General features: G+C 47.7%; 1 protein-coding gene across 1 annotated transcript in view; it reads left to right on the top strand.

The window, feature by feature from the left end:
• Positions 1-12: 12 nt before the first annotated feature.
• LOC307154111 (uncharacterized protein) overlaps positions 13-20,685 on the top strand; it is a gene marked incomplete at its 3' end in the record, with an annotated part of 41,651 nt that continues 20,978 nt past the window's right edge. The window contains exons 1-89 of the mRNA XM_079898883.1: positions 13-96; positions 252-370; positions 489-656; positions 772-971; positions 1,057-1,169; positions 1,337-1,443; positions 1,594-1,770; positions 1,881-2,089; positions 2,177-2,274; positions 2,392-2,420; positions 2,528-2,549; positions 2,670-2,697; positions 2,783-2,867; positions 2,958-3,110; positions 3,196-3,404; positions 3,498-3,601; positions 3,757-3,875; positions 3,994-4,161; positions 4,277-4,476; positions 4,562-4,674; positions 4,842-4,948; positions 5,099-5,275; positions 5,386-5,594; positions 5,682-5,779; positions 5,897-5,925; positions 6,033-6,054; positions 6,175-6,202; positions 6,288-6,372; positions 6,463-6,615; positions 6,701-6,909; positions 7,003-7,106; positions 7,262-7,380; positions 7,499-7,666; positions 7,782-7,981; positions 8,067-8,179; positions 8,347-8,453; positions 8,604-8,780; positions 8,891-9,099; positions 9,187-9,284; positions 9,402-9,430; positions 9,538-9,559; positions 9,680-9,707; positions 9,793-9,877; positions 9,968-10,120; positions 10,206-10,414; positions 10,508-10,611; positions 10,767-10,885; positions 11,004-11,171; positions 11,287-11,486; positions 11,572-11,684; positions 11,852-11,958; positions 12,109-12,285; positions 12,396-12,604; positions 12,692-12,789; positions 12,907-12,935; positions 13,043-13,064; positions 13,185-13,212; positions 13,298-13,382; positions 13,473-13,625; positions 13,711-13,919; positions 14,013-14,116; positions 14,272-14,390; positions 14,509-14,676; positions 14,792-14,991; positions 15,077-15,189; positions 15,357-15,463; positions 15,614-15,790; positions 15,901-16,109; positions 16,197-16,294; positions 16,412-16,440; positions 16,548-16,569; positions 16,690-16,717; positions 16,803-16,887; positions 16,978-17,130; positions 17,216-17,424; positions 17,518-17,621; positions 17,777-17,895; positions 18,014-18,181; positions 18,297-18,496; positions 18,582-18,694; positions 18,862-18,968; positions 19,119-19,295; positions 19,406-19,614; positions 19,702-19,799; positions 19,917-19,945; positions 20,053-20,074; positions 20,195-20,222; positions 20,308-20,392; positions 20,483-20,635. Coding sequence (XP_079755009.1) covers positions 24-96; positions 252-370; positions 489-656; positions 772-971; positions 1,057-1,169; positions 1,337-1,443; positions 1,594-1,770; positions 1,881-2,089; positions 2,177-2,274; positions 2,392-2,420; positions 2,528-2,549; positions 2,670-2,697; positions 2,783-2,867; positions 2,958-3,110; positions 3,196-3,404; positions 3,498-3,601; positions 3,757-3,875; positions 3,994-4,161; positions 4,277-4,476; positions 4,562-4,674; positions 4,842-4,948; positions 5,099-5,275; positions 5,386-5,594; positions 5,682-5,779; positions 5,897-5,925; positions 6,033-6,054; positions 6,175-6,202; positions 6,288-6,372; positions 6,463-6,615; positions 6,701-6,909; positions 7,003-7,106; positions 7,262-7,380; positions 7,499-7,666; positions 7,782-7,981; positions 8,067-8,179; positions 8,347-8,453; positions 8,604-8,780; positions 8,891-9,099; positions 9,187-9,284; positions 9,402-9,430; positions 9,538-9,559; positions 9,680-9,707; positions 9,793-9,877; positions 9,968-10,120; positions 10,206-10,414; positions 10,508-10,611; positions 10,767-10,885; positions 11,004-11,171; positions 11,287-11,486; positions 11,572-11,684; positions 11,852-11,958; positions 12,109-12,285; positions 12,396-12,604; positions 12,692-12,789; positions 12,907-12,935; positions 13,043-13,064; positions 13,185-13,212; positions 13,298-13,382; positions 13,473-13,625; positions 13,711-13,919; positions 14,013-14,116; positions 14,272-14,390; positions 14,509-14,676; positions 14,792-14,991; positions 15,077-15,189; positions 15,357-15,463; positions 15,614-15,790; positions 15,901-16,109; positions 16,197-16,294; positions 16,412-16,440; positions 16,548-16,569; positions 16,690-16,717; positions 16,803-16,887; positions 16,978-17,130; positions 17,216-17,424; positions 17,518-17,621; positions 17,777-17,895; positions 18,014-18,181; positions 18,297-18,496; positions 18,582-18,694; positions 18,862-18,968; positions 19,119-19,295; positions 19,406-19,614; positions 19,702-19,799; positions 19,917-19,945; positions 20,053-20,074; positions 20,195-20,222; positions 20,308-20,392; positions 20,483-20,635 — 10,686 coding nt within the window. The remainder of the gene's footprint in view (positions 97-251; positions 371-488; positions 657-771; positions 972-1,056; positions 1,170-1,336; positions 1,444-1,593; positions 1,771-1,880; positions 2,090-2,176; positions 2,275-2,391; positions 2,421-2,527; positions 2,550-2,669; positions 2,698-2,782; positions 2,868-2,957; positions 3,111-3,195; positions 3,405-3,497; positions 3,602-3,756; positions 3,876-3,993; positions 4,162-4,276; positions 4,477-4,561; positions 4,675-4,841; positions 4,949-5,098; positions 5,276-5,385; positions 5,595-5,681; positions 5,780-5,896; positions 5,926-6,032; positions 6,055-6,174; positions 6,203-6,287; positions 6,373-6,462; positions 6,616-6,700; positions 6,910-7,002; positions 7,107-7,261; positions 7,381-7,498; positions 7,667-7,781; positions 7,982-8,066; positions 8,180-8,346; positions 8,454-8,603; positions 8,781-8,890; positions 9,100-9,186; positions 9,285-9,401; positions 9,431-9,537; positions 9,560-9,679; positions 9,708-9,792; positions 9,878-9,967; positions 10,121-10,205; positions 10,415-10,507; positions 10,612-10,766; positions 10,886-11,003; positions 11,172-11,286; positions 11,487-11,571; positions 11,685-11,851; positions 11,959-12,108; positions 12,286-12,395; positions 12,605-12,691; positions 12,790-12,906; positions 12,936-13,042; positions 13,065-13,184; positions 13,213-13,297; positions 13,383-13,472; positions 13,626-13,710; positions 13,920-14,012; positions 14,117-14,271; positions 14,391-14,508; positions 14,677-14,791; positions 14,992-15,076; positions 15,190-15,356; positions 15,464-15,613; positions 15,791-15,900; positions 16,110-16,196; positions 16,295-16,411; positions 16,441-16,547; positions 16,570-16,689; positions 16,718-16,802; positions 16,888-16,977; positions 17,131-17,215; positions 17,425-17,517; positions 17,622-17,776; positions 17,896-18,013; positions 18,182-18,296; positions 18,497-18,581; positions 18,695-18,861; positions 18,969-19,118; positions 19,296-19,405; positions 19,615-19,701; positions 19,800-19,916; positions 19,946-20,052; positions 20,075-20,194; positions 20,223-20,307; positions 20,393-20,482; positions 20,636-20,685) is intronic.

The following is a 20,685-nucleotide window of genomic DNA, read 5'->3' as shown; positions in this document are numbered from 1 at the left end:
CTCTCGGCCGTCAGGCATCCCTCATGGCGGAGGAGCAGAAACGGGCCGTCTTCACTCAATTCGTCCAGCGCTTCTTGTCGAGAGACGACCTAAAAGGTACTTTTTAGTGCTGTCACTGCCTCGAGTTGTCATCTCTCGCGCTGTAGTTCCCTGAGCGTCCGTCAACGCCTCAGCTTGTCACAGTTATTTCAGCTTGCTCACAAGTCAGTGGTGCTCTGATGAATTCCCCCATTACTCTGTGTTCAATCCAGATCCTGCCTGTCTTTCCAAAACCACGAGCAGTGCTGACTGGCTTGAGAAGAACATTGGCAATTTCTCCAGCTACGCTAGCTTGGAGGAACTGAAGTCCCTGAATGAAAATTTCTCCAGTGTGAGTAACTTTTTTGGCTTGCTCCAGTAGCTCGTGTGAACTGTCATTATTTCAAAAAAAGATTATTATTTTTATTTTTTTAATAAACTGCTTAATCTGTGTCCATGATGTGCTTTAGTTTGAATCATTGGCGCTGCTGACCCCTACCCAAGTAGCTGAACTCACACTGACCTCTGGAGTACTGAACAACACCAATCAGATCAGCGCTGTGTTCGACCGACTGGAGGAAGGCGACGGTTTCGAGAACGTAGAGGAGTTTCTGACGGTGCTGAGCACAGCTCCTGAGGCAAGTCAATAAGTCAAAGTGTCTGACAGAGATGGCATTGATGCCGTGGAGAATAGCCCAAAGTACGGGGCTCTCTTGCAGTGGCGTTCACAGTCCTGGTTTTGTGTTTTTGCAGATTCCCGATATCATCCCTGCTGTGAGAGACGTGATGATGAACCGAACCTTCATAATCATCAGCTCGAAGATCCAGGAATTTGAGGCCTCTGTCTGGGTTACGTGGTTCACTGTGAAGCTCATCCCTATCCTCCCCAGTTTCACCGCAGAAATGCTGGTTACAGTCACAGCTAACATCAACTGCACCAACTACCATGTGATGTGAGTGCCTGAATTTGGAGACAGGAAGTTTGTAGATCTGTACCAATACGTCCACATAATGACCCTCTGTGGCTTTCTGTTGCAGCGTTGAAGGACTGGGATCTGTGTTCCCCAAAATGACACTCATCAGGACGCAGGAGATAACCAAAGTTCTGGTGGAGCACCTGAAGACATTTGCCACCCAATTTAGCACTCCAGGTAGGATGCTTTTGCATGCTTTTGCGGCATCCCTCTATTGCCAGAATTGAGTGCGTTGCAGTGGGGTTTTTATAGTCAGCTGACAGCTCACCGTAGTTGTGTGCGTCAACTTCATAACAGTGCAGGGATGCAGACTGATCTTCCTCCACCCCTATCTTTAAAAACAGGTTGCAGGCAGAACATTTCCAGCGATGCTGATTGGCTTAAGGCCAACCTGGGCCCATTCACCACAGTGGCCAATTACTCGGACCTTAAGGAGTTGAACGTCAGCGGGGTAAAATACCTACCTTCTCTTATGTTTTATGTTGTCACACAGCTTTCAGAGAGCCTTTTGATTGGCACTGGTACTAGTGCTTAGTGTTGGGCAGAAAGCAGAGCGCTGACAATCATTCCTGCTATTTCCTTGGTGTTTTGTTCACCTTAGATGGCAGCTCTGCAAACCCTGTCACCTGATCAGAAAGCCGAGCTGCTGTTGGATCCGTCCACCGGTGCTCTTGAAAATGTGACCGTGGTGAAGGAGGTGTTGAACAGCATCCTAAAATCCCCGGATGAGAATCAGCTTGAGAAATTCTTTGAAAAATTTGTGGAGGTCAGCAAGGAGGTGAGTTTTGTTTTTGTTTTGTTTTTTGATCAACCTGGTTATCCTAATTGGCCTAGACCACGATCGTGCTGCTCTTGAACAAGAAGGCTCTGTTTCCCTCCCTCCCCCAGGGAAACATAACCTACATCACAAACGGGGACGTCCGAGACACAATGCTGAACCTGACTTTGACTGCTCTGGCTCCCAAATTCCCCCTCTTCCAAACGAGTGACTACGAGCTGTGGTTCCAAATCAATCTCGTGGTCCTGCTGGCCAGCTTCCGTCCTTCAGTTCTGGTGGTGATCCCCACCAACCTCACGTGTGGCTCTTACAGTGCAATGTGAGAAACCTGGCACCTTTGGTTTTAAGTTTTTATGCAGTCTGTAGAAATAAGCTTTGAAAATCTGCATTTTGAATGTTTCTTTAGATTGAAAGGCCTGGAGACGGCTTTGGCAGTTCTCCCACCTGAACGTGAAGTGGAGCTCAAGTCCAGTGTAGACAAACTTCTACAGTCACCACCAGAAGGTATGGCATGACCAGAGTAAAACAAACGAATTCTGACAAAATGCATGTGAATGTAAGCCATAAGTGCCAGCGGCCTCCTATTGACCGAATATCTCTTTTTTCTTGGCTTGACTTCAGACTGTACGCCTCCTCGCCCCGTCGGTTTCGTAAGTACTTCATTGTTTTAGATGGCTTATGAGTTGAGTTAAAGCCCAAGAGAAGCTGTTCATAATTGTTTTCTCTTTTCTTTCTGCTTCATCTTCTCTCGCAATAGTGCAATGAAACATTAGTGGATGGTAAGTCAGAACACACAACGGCAGTTTGCGATTGATAGAATTGAGTCATTTTGCAGCAAACTCATCAGATGAGCTGGAAAGTTCTCCATCTGATCTTTTATTTTTGTTCTTCCTTTACAGAAAACAGGCTGTGTCAAGATGTCAACCGGTGAGTATTGGTTTGGTGTCTACTGAAAGCAGAGGTAGGCTTCAGAAAGTGTTGTAAATGGGAATGGTGCTTTTGTGCCTTGCAGTGGTCAACTTGAGGCCCAGCGTTCGTTTGCAAATTCCTCGGCTGGGCTGTGCGGCTTCAACATCTCTGATTATGCCTGCTCTTCGGTAAGTCCTCCATGAGCTGTGCACCCGAGTGCTTGTCTTTGCAAAGTGTCCTGTGTCTCTGACTGCCTAAATCTGTCCACCTCTTTCAAGGTTGCTGCATCATCTCTGTCCTCTGATGACATCGTCACGCTGCTGACTTGCAAGGCGCCAAGCGGCACGAGCGTCAGCACAGAGACGTGGAAGCTTTTCTTCCAGAAAGTCGCAGGAGTTCTGGAGGATGCTCTGTCAAAGTTCTCCAACAAGGTAGGCGACACCCCTGCTTTTTCTGGGACAGAAAATGGAGTGCTGCCTCAGAGCGCTGAACTGACATGCCCCATTATTTTTACAGACCCTAACAAACGGTCAGCCTCAGTCCCACGTTCTCGATGCCATTGGAGAAGTGAAAGTCAACAACTTCAGCGCCGCACAGCTGACGGATGCCAGCTTCGTTGCCGCCTGGTTCCAGGACAGGCTGAGACCATTTTTGTCAGCAGTCTCTCGGGACTTTCTGTCCTGCCTTAGCTCCAAGAACTTCAGTTGCGACACCTACCAAGTTGTGTAAGTATGCTCAGTGCTGTGTAAATCCTCAAGTGGTGTTTAGTGGAGTGAAGTCTGGCAATCCGTAACGTCCGCTGATCTTTCCTGATTCAGGGTGCAAGCTCTCGGCCGTCAGGCATCCCTCATGGCGGAGGAGCAGAAACGGGCCGTCTTCACTCAATTCGTCCAGCGCTTCTTGTCGAGAGACGACCTAAAAGGTACTTTTTAGTGCTGTCACTGCCTCGAGTTGTCATCTCTCGCGCTGTAGTTCCCTGAGCGTCCGTCAACGCCTCAGCTTGTCACAGTTATTTCAGCTTGCTCACAAGTCAGTGGTGCTCTGATGAATTCCCCCATTACTCTGTGTTCAATCCAGATCCTGCCTGTCTTTCCAAAACCACGAGCAGTGCTGACTGGCTTGAGAAGAACATTGGCAATTTCTCCAGCTACGCTAGCTTGGAGGAACTGAAGTCCCTGAATGAAAATTTCTCCAGTGTGAGTAACTTTTTTGGCTTGCTCCAGTAGCTCGTGTGAACTGTCATTATTTCAAAAAAAGATTATTATTTTTATTTTTTTAATAAACTGCTTAATCTGTGTCCATGATGTGCTTTAGTTTGAATCATTGGCGCTGCTGACCCCTACCCAAGTAGCTGAACTCACACTGACCTCTGGAGTACTGAACAACACCAATCAGATCAGCGCTGTGTTCGACCGACTGGAGGAAGGCGACGGTTTCGAGAACGTAGAGGAGTTTCTGACGGTGCTGAGCACAGCTCCTGAGGCAAGTCAATAAGTCAAAGTGTCTGACAGAGATGGCATTGATGCCGTGGAGAATAGCCCAAAGTACGGGGCTCTCTTGCAGTGGCGTTCACAGTCCTGGTTTTGTGTTTTTGCAGATTCCCGATATCATCCCTGCTGTGAGAGACGTGATGATGAACCGAACCTTCATAATCATCAGCTCGAAGATCCAGGAATTTGAGGCCTCTGTCTGGGTTACGTGGTTCACTGTGAAGCTCATCCCTATCCTCCCCAGTTTCACCGCAGAAATGCTGGTTACAGTCACAGCTAACATCAACTGCACCAACTACCATGTGATGTGAGTGCCTGAATTTGGAGACAGGAAGTTTGTAGATCTGTACCAATACGTCCACATAATGACCCTCTGTGGCTTTCTGTTGCAGCGTTGAAGGACTGGGATCTGTGTTCCCCAAAATGACACTCATCAGGACGCAGGAGATAACCAAAGTTCTGGTGGAGCACCTGAAGACATTTGCCACCCAATTTAGCACTCCAGGTAGGATGCTTTTGCATGCTTTTGCGGCATCCCTCTATTGCCAGAATTGAGTGCGTTGCAGTGGGGTTTTTATAGTCAGCTGACAGCTCACCGTAGTTGTGTGCGTCAACTTCATAACAGTGCAGGGATGCAGACTGATCTTCCTCCACCCCTATCTTTAAAAACAGGTTGCAGGCAGAACATTTCCAGCGATGCTGATTGGCTTAAGGCCAACCTGGGCCCATTCACCACAGTGGCCAATTACTCGGACCTTAAGGAGTTGAACGTCAGCGGGGTAAAATACCTACCTTCTCTTATGTTTTATGTTGTCACACAGCTTTCAGAGAGCCTTTTGATTGGCACTGGTACTAGTGCTTAGTGTTGGGCAGAAAGCAGAGCGCTGACAATCATTCCTGCTATTTCCTTGGTGTTTTGTTCACCTTAGATGGCAGCTCTGCAAACCCTGTCACCTGATCAGAAAGCCGAGCTGCTGTTGGATCCGTCCACCGGTGCTCTTGAAAATGTGACCGTGGTGAAGGAGGTGTTGAACAGCATCCTAAAATCCCCGGATGAGAATCAGCTTGAGAAATTCTTTGAAAAATTTGTGGAGGTCAGCAAGGAGGTGAGTTTTGTTTTTGTTTTGTTTTTTGATCAACCTGGTTATCCTAATTGGCCTAGACCACGATCGTGCTGCTCTTGAACAAGAAGGCTCTGTTTCCCTCCCTCCCCCAGGGAAACATAACCTACATCACAAACGGGGACGTCCGAGACACAATGCTGAACCTGACTTTGACTGCTCTGGCTCCCAAATTCCCCCTCTTCCAAACGAGTGACTACGAGCTGTGGTTCCAAATCAATCTCGTGGTCCTGCTGGCCAGCTTCCGTCCTTCAGTTCTGGTGGTGATCCCCACCAACCTCACGTGTGGCTCTTACAGTGCAATGTGAGAAACCTGGCACCTTTGGTTTTAAGTTTTTATGCAGTCTGTAGAAATAAGCTTTGAAAATCTGCATTTTGAATGTTTCTTTAGATTGAAAGGCCTGGAGACGGCTTTGGCAGTTCTCCCACCTGAACGTGAAGTGGAGCTCAAGTCCAGTGTAGACAAACTTCTACAGTCACCACCAGAAGGTATGGCATGACCAGAGTAAAACAAACGAATTCTGACAAAATGCATGTGAATGTAAGCCATAAGTGCCAGCGGCCTCCTATTGACCGAATATCTCTTTTTTCTTGGCTTGACTTCAGACTGTACGCCTCCTCGCCCCGTCGGTTTCGTAAGTACTTCATTGTTTTAGATGGCTTATGAGTTGAGTTAAAGCCCAAGAGAAGCTGTTCATAATTGTTTTCTCTTTTCTTTCTGCTTCATCTTCTCTCGCAATAGTGCAATGAAACATTAGTGGATGGTAAGTCAGAACACACAACGGCAGTTTGCGATTGATAGAATTGAGTCATTTTGCAGCAAACTCATCAGATGAGCTGGAAAGTTCTCCATCTGATCTTTTATTTTTGTTCTTCCTTTACAGAAAACAGGCTGTGTCAAGATGTCAACCGGTGAGTATTGGTTTGGTGTCTACTGAAAGCAGAGGTAGGCTTCAGAAAGTGTTGTAAATGGGAATGGTGCTTTTGTGCCTTGCAGTGGTCAACTTGAGGCCCAGCGTTCGTTTGCAAATTCCTCGGCTGGGCTGTGCGGCTTCAACATCTCTGATTATGCCTGCTCTTCGGTAAGTCCTCCATGAGCTGTGCACCCGAGTGCTTGTCTTTGCAAAGTGTCCTGTGTCTCTGACTGCCTAAATCTGTCCACCTCTTTCAAGGTTGCTGCATCATCTCTGTCCTCTGATGACATCGTCACGCTGCTGACTTGCAAGGCGCCAAGCGGCACGAGCGTCAGCACAGAGACGTGGAAGCTTTTCTTCCAGAAAGTCGCAGGAGTTCTGGAGGATGCTCTGTCAAAGTTCTCCAACAAGGTAGGCGACACCCCTGCTTTTTCTGGGACAGAAAATGGAGTGCTGCCTCAGAGCGCTGAACTGACATGCCCCATTATTTTTACAGACCCTAACAAACGGTCAGCCTCAGTCCCACGTTCTCGATGCCATTGGAGAAGTGAAAGTCAACAACTTCAGCGCCGCACAGCTGACGGATGCCAGCTTCGTTGCCGCCTGGTTCCAGGACAGGCTGAGACCATTTTTGTCAGCAGTCTCTCGGGACTTTCTGTCCTGCCTTAGCTCCAAGAACTTCAGTTGCGACACCTACCAAGTTGTGTAAGTATGCTCAGTGCTGTGTAAATCCTCAAGTGGTGTTTAGTGGAGTGAAGTCTGGCAATCCGTAACGTCCGCTGATCTTTCCTGATTCAGGGTGCAAGCTCTCGGCCGTCAGGCATCCCTCATGGCGGAGGAGCAGAAACGGGCCGTCTTCACTCAATTCGTCCAGCGCTTCTTGTCGAGAGACGACCTAAAAGGTACTTTTTAGTGCTGTCACTGCCTCGAGTTGTCATCTCTCGCGCTGTAGTTCCCTGAGCGTCCGTCAACGCCTCAGCTTGTCACAGTTATTTCAGCTTGCTCACAAGTCAGTGGTGCTCTGATGAATTCCCCCATTACTCTGTGTTCAATCCAGATCCTGCCTGTCTTTCCAAAACCACGAGCAGTGCTGACTGGCTTGAGAAGAACATTGGCAATTTCTCCAGCTACGCTAGCTTGGAGGAACTGAAGTCCCTGAATGAAAATTTCTCCAGTGTGAGTAACTTTTTTGGCTTGCTCCAGTAGCTCGTGTGAACTGTCATTATTTCAAAAAAAGATTATTATTTTTATTTTTTTAATAAACTGCTTAATCTGTGTCCATGATGTGCTTTAGTTTGAATCATTGGCGCTGCTGACCCCTACCCAAGTAGCTGAACTCACACTGACCTCTGGAGTACTGAACAACACCAATCAGATCAGCGCTGTGTTCGACCGACTGGAGGAAGGCGACGGTTTCGAGAACGTAGAGGAGTTTCTGACGGTGCTGAGCACAGCTCCTGAGGCAAGTCAATAAGTCAAAGTGTCTGACAGAGATGGCATTGATGCCGTGGAGAATAGCCCAAAGTACGGGGCTCTCTTGCAGTGGCGTTCACAGTCCTGGTTTTGTGTTTTTGCAGATTCCCGATATCATCCCTGCTGTGAGAGACGTGATGATGAACCGAACCTTCATAATCATCAGCTCGAAGATCCAGGAATTTGAGGCCTCTGTCTGGGTTACGTGGTTCACTGTGAAGCTCATCCCTATCCTCCCCAGTTTCACCGCAGAAATGCTGGTTACAGTCACAGCTAACATCAACTGCACCAACTACCATGTGATGTGAGTGCCTGAATTTGGAGACAGGAAGTTTGTAGATCTGTACCAATACGTCCACATAATGACCCTCTGTGGCTTTCTGTTGCAGCGTTGAAGGACTGGGATCTGTGTTCCCCAAAATGACACTCATCAGGACGCAGGAGATAACCAAAGTTCTGGTGGAGCACCTGAAGACATTTGCCACCCAATTTAGCACTCCAGGTAGGATGCTTTTGCATGCTTTTGCGGCATCCCTCTATTGCCAGAATTGAGTGCGTTGCAGTGGGGTTTTTATAGTCAGCTGACAGCTCACCGTAGTTGTGTGCGTCAACTTCATAACAGTGCAGGGATGCAGACTGATCTTCCTCCACCCCTATCTTTAAAAACAGGTTGCAGGCAGAACATTTCCAGCGATGCTGATTGGCTTAAGGCCAACCTGGGCCCATTCACCACAGTGGCCAATTACTCGGACCTTAAGGAGTTGAACGTCAGCGGGGTAAAATACCTACCTTCTCTTATGTTTTATGTTGTCACACAGCTTTCAGAGAGCCTTTTGATTGGCACTGGTACTAGTGCTTAGTGTTGGGCAGAAAGCAGAGCGCTGACAATCATTCCTGCTATTTCCTTGGTGTTTTGTTCACCTTAGATGGCAGCTCTGCAAACCCTGTCACCTGATCAGAAAGCCGAGCTGCTGTTGGATCCGTCCACCGGTGCTCTTGAAAATGTGACCGTGGTGAAGGAGGTGTTGAACAGCATCCTAAAATCCCCGGATGAGAATCAGCTTGAGAAATTCTTTGAAAAATTTGTGGAGGTCAGCAAGGAGGTGAGTTTTGTTTTTGTTTTGTTTTTTGATCAACCTGGTTATCCTAATTGGCCTAGACCACGATCGTGCTGCTCTTGAACAAGAAGGCTCTGTTTCCCTCCCTCCCCCAGGGAAACATAACCTACATCACAAACGGGGACGTCCGAGACACAATGCTGAACCTGACTTTGACTGCTCTGGCTCCCAAATTCCCCCTCTTCCAAACGAGTGACTACGAGCTGTGGTTCCAAATCAATCTCGTGGTCCTGCTGGCCAGCTTCCGTCCTTCAGTTCTGGTGGTGATCCCCACCAACCTCACGTGTGGCTCTTACAGTGCAATGTGAGAAACCTGGCACCTTTGGTTTTAAGTTTTTATGCAGTCTGTAGAAATAAGCTTTGAAAATCTGCATTTTGAATGTTTCTTTAGATTGAAAGGCCTGGAGACGGCTTTGGCAGTTCTCCCACCTGAACGTGAAGTGGAGCTCAAGTCCAGTGTAGACAAACTTCTACAGTCACCACCAGAAGGTATGGCATGACCAGAGTAAAACAAACGAATTCTGACAAAATGCATGTGAATGTAAGCCATAAGTGCCAGCGGCCTCCTATTGACCGAATATCTCTTTTTTCTTGGCTTGACTTCAGACTGTACGCCTCCTCGCCCCGTCGGTTTCGTAAGTACTTCATTGTTTTAGATGGCTTATGAGTTGAGTTAAAGCCCAAGAGAAGCTGTTCATAATTGTTTTCTCTTTTCTTTCTGCTTCATCTTCTCTCGCAATAGTGCAATGAAACATTAGTGGATGGTAAGTCAGAACACACAACGGCAGTTTGCGATTGATAGAATTGAGTCATTTTGCAGCAAACTCATCAGATGAGCTGGAAAGTTCTCCATCTGATCTTTTATTTTTGTTCTTCCTTTACAGAAAACAGGCTGTGTCAAGATGTCAACCGGTGAGTATTGGTTTGGTGTCTACTGAAAGCAGAGGTAGGCTTCAGAAAGTGTTGTAAATGGGAATGGTGCTTTTGTGCCTTGCAGTGGTCAACTTGAGGCCCAGCGTTCGTTTGCAAATTCCTCGGCTGGGCTGTGCGGCTTCAACATCTCTGATTATGCCTGCTCTTCGGTAAGTCCTCCATGAGCTGTGCACCCGAGTGCTTGTCTTTGCAAAGTGTCCTGTGTCTCTGACTGCCTAAATCTGTCCACCTCTTTCAAGGTTGCTGCATCATCTCTGTCCTCTGATGACATCGTCACGCTGCTGACTTGCAAGGCGCCAAGCGGCACGAGCGTCAGCACAGAGACGTGGAAGCTTTTCTTCCAGAAAGTCGCAGGAGTTCTGGAGGATGCTCTGTCAAAGTTCTCCAACAAGGTAGGCGACACCCCTGCTTTTTCTGGGACAGAAAATGGAGTGCTGCCTCAGAGCGCTGAACTGACATGCCCCATTATTTTTACAGACCCTAACAAACGGTCAGCCTCAGTCCCACGTTCTCGATGCCATTGGAGAAGTGAAAGTCAACAACTTCAGCGCCGCACAGCTGACGGATGCCAGCTTCGTTGCCGCCTGGTTCCAGGACAGGCTGAGACCATTTTTGTCAGCAGTCTCTCGGGACTTTCTGTCCTGCCTTAGCTCCAAGAACTTCAGTTGCGACACCTACCAAGTTGTGTAAGTATGCTCAGTGCTGTGTAAATCCTCAAGTGGTGTTTAGTGGAGTGAAGTCTGGCAATCCGTAACGTCCGCTGATCTTTCCTGATTCAGGGTGCAAGCTCTCGGCCGTCAGGCATCCCTCATGGCGGAGGAGCAGAAACGGGCCGTCTTCACTCAATTCGTCCAGCGCTTCTTGTCGAGAGACGACCTAAAAGGTACTTTTTAGTGCTGTCACTGCCTCGAGTTGTCATCTCTCGCGCTGTAGTTCCCTGAGCGTCCGTCAACGCCTCAGCTTGTCACAGTTATTTCAGCTTGCTCACAAGTCAGTGGTGCTCTGATGAATTCCCCCATTACTCTGTGTTCAATCCAGATCCTGCCTGTCTTTCCAAAACCACGAGCAGTGCTGACTGGCTTGAGAAGAACATTGGCAATTTCTCCAGCTACGCTAGCTTGGAGGAACTGAAGTCCCTGAATGAAAATTTCTCCAGTGTGAGTAACTTTTTTGGCTTGCTCCAGTAGCTCGTGTGAACTGTCATTATTTCAAAAAAAGATTATTATTTTTATTTTTTTAATAAACTGCTTAATCTGTGTCCATGATGTGCTTTAGTTTGAATCATTGGCGCTGCTGACCCCTACCCAAGTAGCTGAACTCACACTGACCTCTGGAGTACTGAACAACACCAATCAGATCAGCGCTGTGTTCGACCGACTGGAGGAAGGCGACGGTTTCGAGAACGTAGAGGAGTTTCTGACGGTGCTGAGCACAGCTCCTGAGGCAAGTCAATAAGTCAAAGTGTCTGACAGAGATGGCATTGATGCCGTGGAGAATAGCCCAAAGTACGGGGCTCTCTTGCAGTGGCGTTCACAGTCCTGGTTTTGTGTTTTTGCAGATTCCCGATATCATCCCTGCTGTGAGAGACGTGATGATGAACCGAACCTTCATAATCATCAGCTCGAAGATCCAGGAATTTGAGGCCTCTGTCTGGGTTACGTGGTTCACTGTGAAGCTCATCCCTATCCTCCCCAGTTTCACCGCAGAAATGCTGGTTACAGTCACAGCTAACATCAACTGCACCAACTACCATGTGATGTGAGTGCCTGAATTTGGAGACAGGAAGTTTGTAGATCTGTACCAATACGTCCACATAATGACCCTCTGTGGCTTTCTGTTGCAGCGTTGAAGGACTGGGATCTGTGTTCCCCAAAATGACACTCATCAGGACGCAGGAGATAACCAAAGTTCTGGTGGAGCACCTGAAGACATTTGCCACCCAATTTAGCACTCCAGGTAGGATGCTTTTGCATGCTTTTGCGGCATCCCTCTATTGCCAGAATTGAGTGCGTTGCAGTGGGGTTTTTATAGTCAGCTGACAGCTCACCGTAGTTGTGTGCGTCAACTTCATAACAGTGCAGGGATGCAGACTGATCTTCCTCCACCCCTATCTTTAAAAACAGGTTGCAGGCAGAACATTTCCAGCGATGCTGATTGGCTTAAGGCCAACCTGGGCCCATTCACCACAGTGGCCAATTACTCGGACCTTAAGGAGTTGAACGTCAGCGGGGTAAAATACCTACCTTCTCTTATGTTTTATGTTGTCACACAGCTTTCAGAGAGCCTTTTGATTGGCACTGGTACTAGTGCTTAGTGTTGGGCAGAAAGCAGAGCGCTGACAATCATTCCTGCTATTTCCTTGGTGTTTTGTTCACCTTAGATGGCAGCTCTGCAAACCCTGTCACCTGATCAGAAAGCCGAGCTGCTGTTGGATCCGTCCACCGGTGCTCTTGAAAATGTGACCGTGGTGAAGGAGGTGTTGAACAGCATCCTAAAATCCCCGGATGAGAATCAGCTTGAGAAATTCTTTGAAAAATTTGTGGAGGTCAGCAAGGAGGTGAGTTTTGTTTTTGTTTTGTTTTTTGATCAACCTGGTTATCCTAATTGGCCTAGACCACGATCGTGCTGCTCTTGAACAAGAAGGCTCTGTTTCCCTCCCTCCCCCAGGGAAACATAACCTACATCACAAACGGGGACGTCCGAGACACAATGCTGAACCTGACTTTGACTGCTCTGGCTCCCAAATTCCCCCTCTTCCAAACGAGTGACTACGAGCTGTGGTTCCAAATCAATCTCGTGGTCCTGCTGGCCAGCTTCCGTCCTTCAGTTCTGGTGGTGATCCCCACCAACCTCACGTGTGGCTCTTACAGTGCAATGTGAGAAACCTGGCACCTTTGGTTTTAAGTTTTTATGCAGTCTGTAGAAATAAGCTTTGAAAATCTGCATTTTGAATGTTTCTTTAGATTGAAAGGCCTGGAGACGGCTTTGGCAGTTCTCCCACCTGAACGTGAAGTGGAGCTCAAGTCCAGTGTAGACAAACTTCTACAGTCACCACCAGAAGGTATGGCATGACCAGAGTAAAACAAACGAATTCTGACAAAATGCATGTGAATGTAAGCCATAAGTGCCAGCGGCCTCCTATTGACCGAATATCTCTTTTTTCTTGGCTTGACTTCAGACTGTACGCCTCCTCGCCCCGTCGGTTTCGTAAGTACTTCATTGTTTTAGATGGCTTATGAGTTGAGTTAAAGCCCAAGAGAAGCTGTTCATAATTGTTTTCTCTTTTCTTTCTGCTTCATCTTCTCTCGCAATAGTGCAATGAAACATTAGTGGATGGTAAGTCAGAACACACAACGGCAGTTTGCGATTGATAGAATTGAGTCATTTTGCAGCAAACTCATCAGATGAGCTGGAAAGTTCTCCATCTGATCTTTTATTTTTGTTCTTCCTTTACAGAAAACAGGCTGTGTCAAGATGTCAACCGGTGAGTATTGGTTTGGTGTCTACTGAAAGCAGAGGTAGGCTTCAGAAAGTGTTGTAAATGGGAATGGTGCTTTTGTGCCTTGCAGTGGTCAACTTGAGGCCCAGCGTTCGTTTGCAAATTCCTCGGCTGGGCTGTGCGGCTTCAACATCTCTGATTATGCCTGCTCTTCGGTAAGTCCTCCATGAGCTGTGCACCCGAGTGCTTGTCTTTGCAAAGTGTCCTGTGTCTCTGACTGCCTAAATCTGTCCACCTCTTTCAAGGTTGCTGCATCATCTCTGTCCTCTGATGACATCGTCACGCTGCTGACTTGCAAGGCGCCAAGCGGCACGAGCGTCAGCACAGAGACGTGGAAGCTTTTCTTCCAGAAAGTCGCAGGAGTTCTGGAGGATGCTCTGTCAAAGTTCTCCAACAAGGTAGGCGACACCCCTGCTTTTTCTGGGACAGAAAATGGAGTGCTGCCTCAGAGCGCTGAACTGACATGCCCCATTATTTTTACAGACCCTAACAAACGGTCAGCCTCAGTCCCACGTTCTCGATGCCATTGGAGAAGTGAAAGTCAACAACTTCAGCGCCGCACAGCTGACGGATGCCAGCTTCGTTGCCGCCTGGTTCCAGGACAGGCTGAGACCATTTTTGTCAGCAGTCTCTCGGGACTTTCTGTCCTGCCTTAGCTCCAAGAACTTCAGTTGCGACACCTACCAAGTTGTGTAAGTATGCTCAGTGCTGTGTAAATCCTCAAGTGGTGTTTAGTGGAGTGAAGTCTGGCAATCCGTAACGTCCGCTGATCTTTCCTGATTCAGGGTGCAAGCTCTCGGCCGTCAGGCATCCCTCATGGCGGAGGAGCAGAAACGGGCCGTCTTCACTCAATTCGTCCAGCGCTTCTTGTCGAGAGACGACCTAAAAGGTACTTTTTAGTGCTGTCACTGCCTCGAGTTGTCATCTCTCGCGCTGTAGTTCCCTGAGCGTCCGTCAACGCCTCAGCTTGTCACAGTTATTTCAGCTTGCTCACAAGTCAGTGGTGCTCTGATGAATTCCCCCATTACTCTGTGTTCAATCCAGATCCTGCCTGTCTTTCCAAAACCACGAGCAGTGCTGACTGGCTTGAGAAGAACATTGGCAATTTCTCCAGCTACGCTAGCTTGGAGGAACTGAAGTCCCTGAATGAAAATTTCTCCAGTGTGAGTAACTTTTTTGGCTTGCTCCAGTAGCTCGTGTGAACTGTCATTATTTCAAAAAAAGATTATTATTTTTATTTTTTTAATAAACTGCTTAATCTGTGTCCATGATGTGCTTTAGTTTGAATCATTGGCGCTGCTGACCCCTACCCAAGTAGCTGAACTCACACTGACCTCTGGAGTACTGAACAACACCAATCAGATCAGCGCTGTGTTCGACCGACTGGAGGAAGGCGACGGTTTCGAGAACGTAGAGGAGTTTCTGACGGTGCTGAGCACAGCTCCTGAGGCAAGTCAATAAGTCAAAGTGTCTGACAGAGATGGCATTGATGCCGTGGAGAATAGCCCAAAGTACGGGGCTCTCTTGCAGTGGCGTTCACAGTCCTGGTTTTGTGTTTTTGCAGATTCCCGATATCATCCCTGCTGTGAGAGACGTGATGATGAACCGAACCTTCATAATCATCAGCTCGAAGATCCAGGAATTTGAGGCCTCTGTCTGGGTTACGTGGTTCACTGTGAAGCTCATCCCTATCCTCCCCAGTTTCACCGCAGAAATGCTGGTTACAGTCACAGCTAACATCAACTGCACCAACTACCATGTGATGTGAGTGCCTGAATTTGGAGACAGGAAGTTTGTAGATCTGTACCAATACGTCCACATAATGACCCTCTGTGGCTTTCTGTTGCAGCGTTGAAGGACTGGGATCTGTGTTCCCCAAAATGACACTCATCAGGACGCAGGAGATAACCAAAGTTCTGGTGGAGCACCTGAAGACATTTGCCACCCAATTTAGCACTCCAGGTAGGATGCTTTTGCATGCTTTTGCGGCATCCCTCTATTGCCAGAATTGAGTGCGTTGCAGTGGGGTTTTTATAGTCAGCTGACAGCTCACCGTAGTTGTGTGCGTCAACTTCATAACAGTGCAGGGATGCAGACTGATCTTCCTCCACCCCTATCTTTAAAAACAGGTTGCAGGCAGAACATTTCCAGCGATGCTGATTGGCTTAAGGCCAACCTGGGCCCATTCACCACAGTGGCCAATTACTCGGACCTTAAGGAGTTGAACGTCAGCGGGGTAAAATACCTACCTTCTCTTATGTTTTATGTTGTCACACAGCTTTCAGAGAGCCTTTTGATTGGCACTGGTACTAGTGCTTAGTGTTGGGCAGAAAGCAGAGCGCTGACAATCATTCCTGCTATTTCCTTGGTGTTTTGTTCACCTTAGATGGCAGCTCTGCAAACCCTGTCACCTGATCAGAAAGCCGAGCTGCTGTTGGATCCGTCCACCGGTGCTCTTGAAAATGTGACCGTGGTGAAGGAGGTGTTGAACAGCATCCTAAAATCCCCGGATGAGAATCAGCTTGAGAAATTCTTTGAAAAATTTGTGGAGGTCAGCAAGGAGGTGAGTTTTGTTTTTGTTTTGTTTTTTGATCAACCTGGTTATCCTAATTGGCCTAGACCACGATCGTGCTGCTCTTGAACAAGAAGGCTCTGTTTCCCTCCCTCCCCCAGGGAAACATAACCTACATCACAAACGGGGACGTCCGAGACACAATGCTGAACCTGACTTTGACTGCTCTGGCTCCCAAATTCCCCCTCTTCCAAACGAGTGACTACGAGCTGTGGTTCCAAATCAATCTCGTGGTCCTGCTGGCCAGCTTCCGTCCTTCAGTTCTGGTGGTGATCCCCACCAACCTCACGTGTGGCTCTTACAGTGCAATGTGAGAAACCTGGCACCTTTGGTTTTAAGTTTTTATGCAGTCTGTAGAAATAAGCTTTGAAAATCTGCATTTTGAATGTTTCTTTAGATTGAAAGGCCTGGAGACGGCTTTGGCAGTTCTCCCACCTGAACGTGAAGTGGAGCTCAAGTCCAGTGTAGACAAACTTCTACAGTCACCACCAGAAGGTATGGCATGACCAGAGTAAAACAAACGAATTCTGACAAAATGCATGTGAATGTAAGCCATAAGTGCCAGCGGCCTCCTATTGACCGAATATCTCTTTTTTCTTGGCTTGACTTCAGACTGTACGCCTCCTCGCCCCGTCGGTTTCGTAAGTACTTCATTGTTTTAGATGGCTTATGAGTTGAGTTAAAGCCCAAGAGAAGCTGTTCATAATTGTTTTCTCTTTTCTTTCTGCTTCATCTTCTCTCGCAATAGTGCAATGAAACATTAGTGGATGGTAAGTCAGAACACACAACGGCAGTTTGCGATTGATAGAATTGAGTCATTTTGCAGCAAACTCATCAGATGAGCTGGAAAGTTCTCCATCTGATCTTTTATTTTTGTTCTTCCTTTACAGAAAACAGGCTGTGTCAAGATGTCAACCGGTGAGTATTGGTTTGGTGTCTACTGAAAGCAGAGGTAGGCTTCAGAAAGTGTTGTAAATGGGAATGGTGCTTTTGTGCCTTGCAGTGGTCAACTTGAGGCCCAGCGTTCGTTTGCAAATTCCTCGGCTGGGCTGTGCGGCTTCAACATCTCTGATTATGCCTGCTCTTCGGTAAGTCCTCCATGAGCTGTGCACCCGAGTGCTTGTCTTTGCAAAGTGTCCTGTGTCTCTGACTGCCTAAATCTGTCCACCTCTTTCAAGGTTGCTGCATCATCTCTGTCCTCTGATGACATCGTCACGCTGCTGACTTGCAAGGCGCCAAGCGGCACGAGCGTCAGCACAGAGACGTGGAAGCTTTTCTTCCAGAAAGTCGCAGGAGTTCTGGAGGATGCTCTGTCAAAGTTCTCCAACAAGGTAGGCGACACCCCTGCTTTTTCTGGGACAGAAAATGGAGTGCTGCCTCAGAGCGCTGAACTGACATGCCCCATTATTTTTACAGACCCTAACAAACGGTCAGCCTCAGTCCCACGTTCTCGATGCCATTGGAGAAGTGAAAGTCAACAACTTCAGCGCCGCACAGCTGACGGATGCCAGCTTCGTTGCCGCCTGGTTCCAGGACAGGCTGAGACCATTTTTGTCAGCAGTCTCTCGGGACTTTCTGTCCTGCCTTAGCTCCAAGAACTTCAGTTGCGACACCTACCAAGTTGTGTAAGTATGCTCAGTGCTGTGTAAATCCTCAAGTGGTGTTTAGTGGAGTGAAGTCTGGCAATCCGTAACGTCCGCTGATCTTTCCTGATTCAGGGTGCAAGCTCTCGGCCGTCAGGCATCCCTCATGGCGGAGGAGCAGAAACGGGCCGTCTTCACTCAATTCGTCCAGCGCTTCTTGTCGAGAGACGACCTAAAAGGTACTTTTTAGTGCTGTCACTGCCTCGAGTTGTCATCTCTCGCGCTGTAGTTCCCTGAGCGTCCGTCAACGCCTCAGCTTGTCACAGTTATTTCAGCTTGCTCACAAGTCAGTGGTGCTCTGATGAATTCCCCCATTACTCTGTGTTCAATCCAGATCCTGCCTGTCTTTCCAAAACCACGAGCAGTGCTGACTGGCTTGAGAAGAACATTGGCAATTTCTCCAGCTACGCTAGCTTGGAGGAACTGAAGTCCCTGAATGAAAATTTCTCCAGTGTGAGTAACTTTTTTGGCTTGCTCCAGTAGCTCGTGTGAACTGTCATTATTTCAAAAAAAGATTATTATTTTTATTTTTTTAATAAACTGCTTAATCTGTGTCCATGATGTGCTTTAGTTTGAATCATTGGCGCTGCTGACCCCTACCCAAGTAGCTGAACTCACACTGACCTCTGGAGTACTGAACAACACCAATCAGATCAGCGCTGTGTTCGACCGACTGGAGGAAGGCGACGGTTTCGAGAACGTAGAGGAGTTTCTGACGGTGCTGAGCACAGCTCCTGAGGCAAGTCAATAAGTCAAAGTGTCTGACAGAGATGGCATTGATGCCGTGGAGAATAGCCCAAAGTACGGGGCTCTCTTGCAGTGGCGTTCACAGTCCTGGTTTTGTGTTTTTGCAGATTCCCGATATCATCCCTGCTGTGAGAGACGTGATGATGAACCGAACCTTCATAATCATCAGCTCGAAGATCCAGGAATTTGAGGCCTCTGTCTGGGTTACGTGGTTCACTGTGAAGCTCATCCCTATCCTCCCCAGTTTCACCGCAGAAATGCTGGTTACAGTCACAGCTAACATCAACTGCACCAACTACCATGTGATGTGAGTGCCTGAATTTGGAGACAGGAAGTTTGTAGATCTGTACCAATACGTCCACATAATGACCCTCTGTGGCTTTCTGTTGCAGCGTTGAAGGACTGGGATCTGTGTTCCCCAAAATGACACTCATCAGGACGCAGGAGATAACCAAAGTTCTGGTGGAGCACCTGAAGACATTTGCCACCCAATTTAGCACTCCAGGTAGGATGCTTTTGCATGCTTTTGCGGCATCCCTCTATTGCCAGAATTGAGTGCGTTGCAGTGGGGTTTTTATAGTCAGCTGACAGCTCACCGTAGTTGTGTGCGTCAACTTCATAACAGTGCAGGGATGCAGACTGATCTTCCTCCACCCCTATCTTTAAAAACAGGTTGCAGGCAGAACATTTCCAGCGATGCTGATTGGCTTAAGGCCAACCTGGGCCCATTCACCACAGTGGCCAATTACTCGGACCTTAAGGAGTTGAACGTCAGCGGGGTAAAATACCTACCTTCTCTTATGTTTTATGTTGTCACACAGCTTTCAGAGAGCCTTTTGATTGGCACTGGTACTAGTGCTTAGTGTTGGGCAGAAAGCAGAGCGCTGACAATCATTCCTGCTATTTCCTTGGTGTTTTGTTCACCTTAGATGGCAGCTCTGCAAACCCTGTCACCTGATCAGAAAGCCGAGCTGCTGTTGGATCCGTCCACCGGTGCTCTTGAAAATGTGACCGTGGTGAAGGAGGTGTTGAACAGCATCCTAAAATCCCCGGATGAGAATCAGCTTGAGAAATTCTTTGAAAAATTTGTGGAGGTCAGCAAGGAGGTGAGTTTTGTTTTTGTTTTGTTTTTTGATCAACCTGGTTATCCTAATTGGCCTAGACCACGATCGTGCTGCTCTTGAACAAGAAGGCTCTGTTTCCCTCCCTCCCCCAGGGAAACATAACCTACATCACAAACGGGGACGTCCGAGACACAATGCTGAACCTGACTTTGACTGCTCTGGCTCCCAAATTCCCCCTCTTCCAAACGAGTGACTACGAGCTGTGGTTCCAAATCAATCTCGTGGTCCTGCTGGCCAGCTTCCGTCCTTCAGTTCTGGTGGTGATCCCCACCAACCTCACGTGTGGCTCTTACAGTGCAATGTGAGAAACCTGGCACCTTTGGTTTTAAGTTTTTATGCAGTCTGTAGAAATAAGCTTTGAAAATCTGCATTTTGAATGTTTCTTTAGATTGAAAGGCCTGGAGACGGCTTTGGCAGTTCTCCCACCTGAACGTGAAGTGGAGCTCAAGTCCAGTGTAGACAAACTTCTACAGTCACCACCAGAAGGTATGGCATGACCAGAGTAAAACAAACGAATTCTGACAAAATGCATGTGAATGTAAGCCATAAGTGCCAGCGGCCTCCTATTGACCGAATATCTCTTTTTTCTTGGCTTGACTTCAGACTGTACGCCTCCTCGCCCCGTCGGTTTCGTAAGTACTTCATTGTTTTAGATGGCTTATGAGTTGAGTTAAAGCCCAAGAGAAGCTGTTCATAATTGTTTTCTCTTTTCTTTCTGCTTCATCTTCTCTCGCAATAGTGCAATGAAACATTAGTGGATGGTAAGTCAGAACACACAACGGCAGTTTGCGATTGATAGAATTGAGTCATTTTGCAGCAAACTCATCAGATGAGCTGGAAAGTTCTCCATCTGATCTTTTATTTTTGTTCTTCCTTTACAGAAAACAGGCTGTGTCAAGATGTCAACCGGTGAGTATTGGTTTGGTGTCTACTGAAAGCAGAGGTAGGCTTCAGAAAGTGTTGTAAATGGGAATGGTGCTTTTGTGCCTTGCAGTGGTCAACTTGAGGCCCAGCGTTCGTTTGCAAATTCCTCGGCTGGGCTGTGCGGCTTCAACATCTCTGATTATGCCTGCTCTTCGGTAAGTCCTCCATGAGCTGTGCACCCGAGTGCTTGTCTTTGCAAAGTGTCCTGTGTCTCTGACTGCCTAAATCTGTCCACCTCTTTCAAGGTTGCTGCATCATCTCTGTCCTCTGATGACATCGTCACGCTGCTGACTTGCAAGGCGCCAAGCGGCACGAGCGTCAGCACAGAGACGTGGAAGCTTTTCTTCCAGAAAGTCGCAGGAGTTCTGGAGGATGCTCTGTCAAAGTTCTCCAACAAGGTAGGCGACACCCCTGCTTTTTCTGGGACAGAAAATGGAGTGCTGCCTCA

The sequence above is a fragment of the Squalius cephalus genome (genome assembly GCF_949319135.1).
Source record: "Squalius cephalus genome assembly, contig: scaffold_124, whole genome shotgun sequence".
In the NCBI taxonomy this organism is placed as follows: Eukaryota; Metazoa; Chordata; class Actinopteri; order Cypriniformes; family Leuciscidae; genus Squalius; species Squalius cephalus.
The sequence above is the reverse complement of the archived record's forward strand: the minus strand, read 5'-3'. Positions and strand labels throughout refer to the sequence as shown.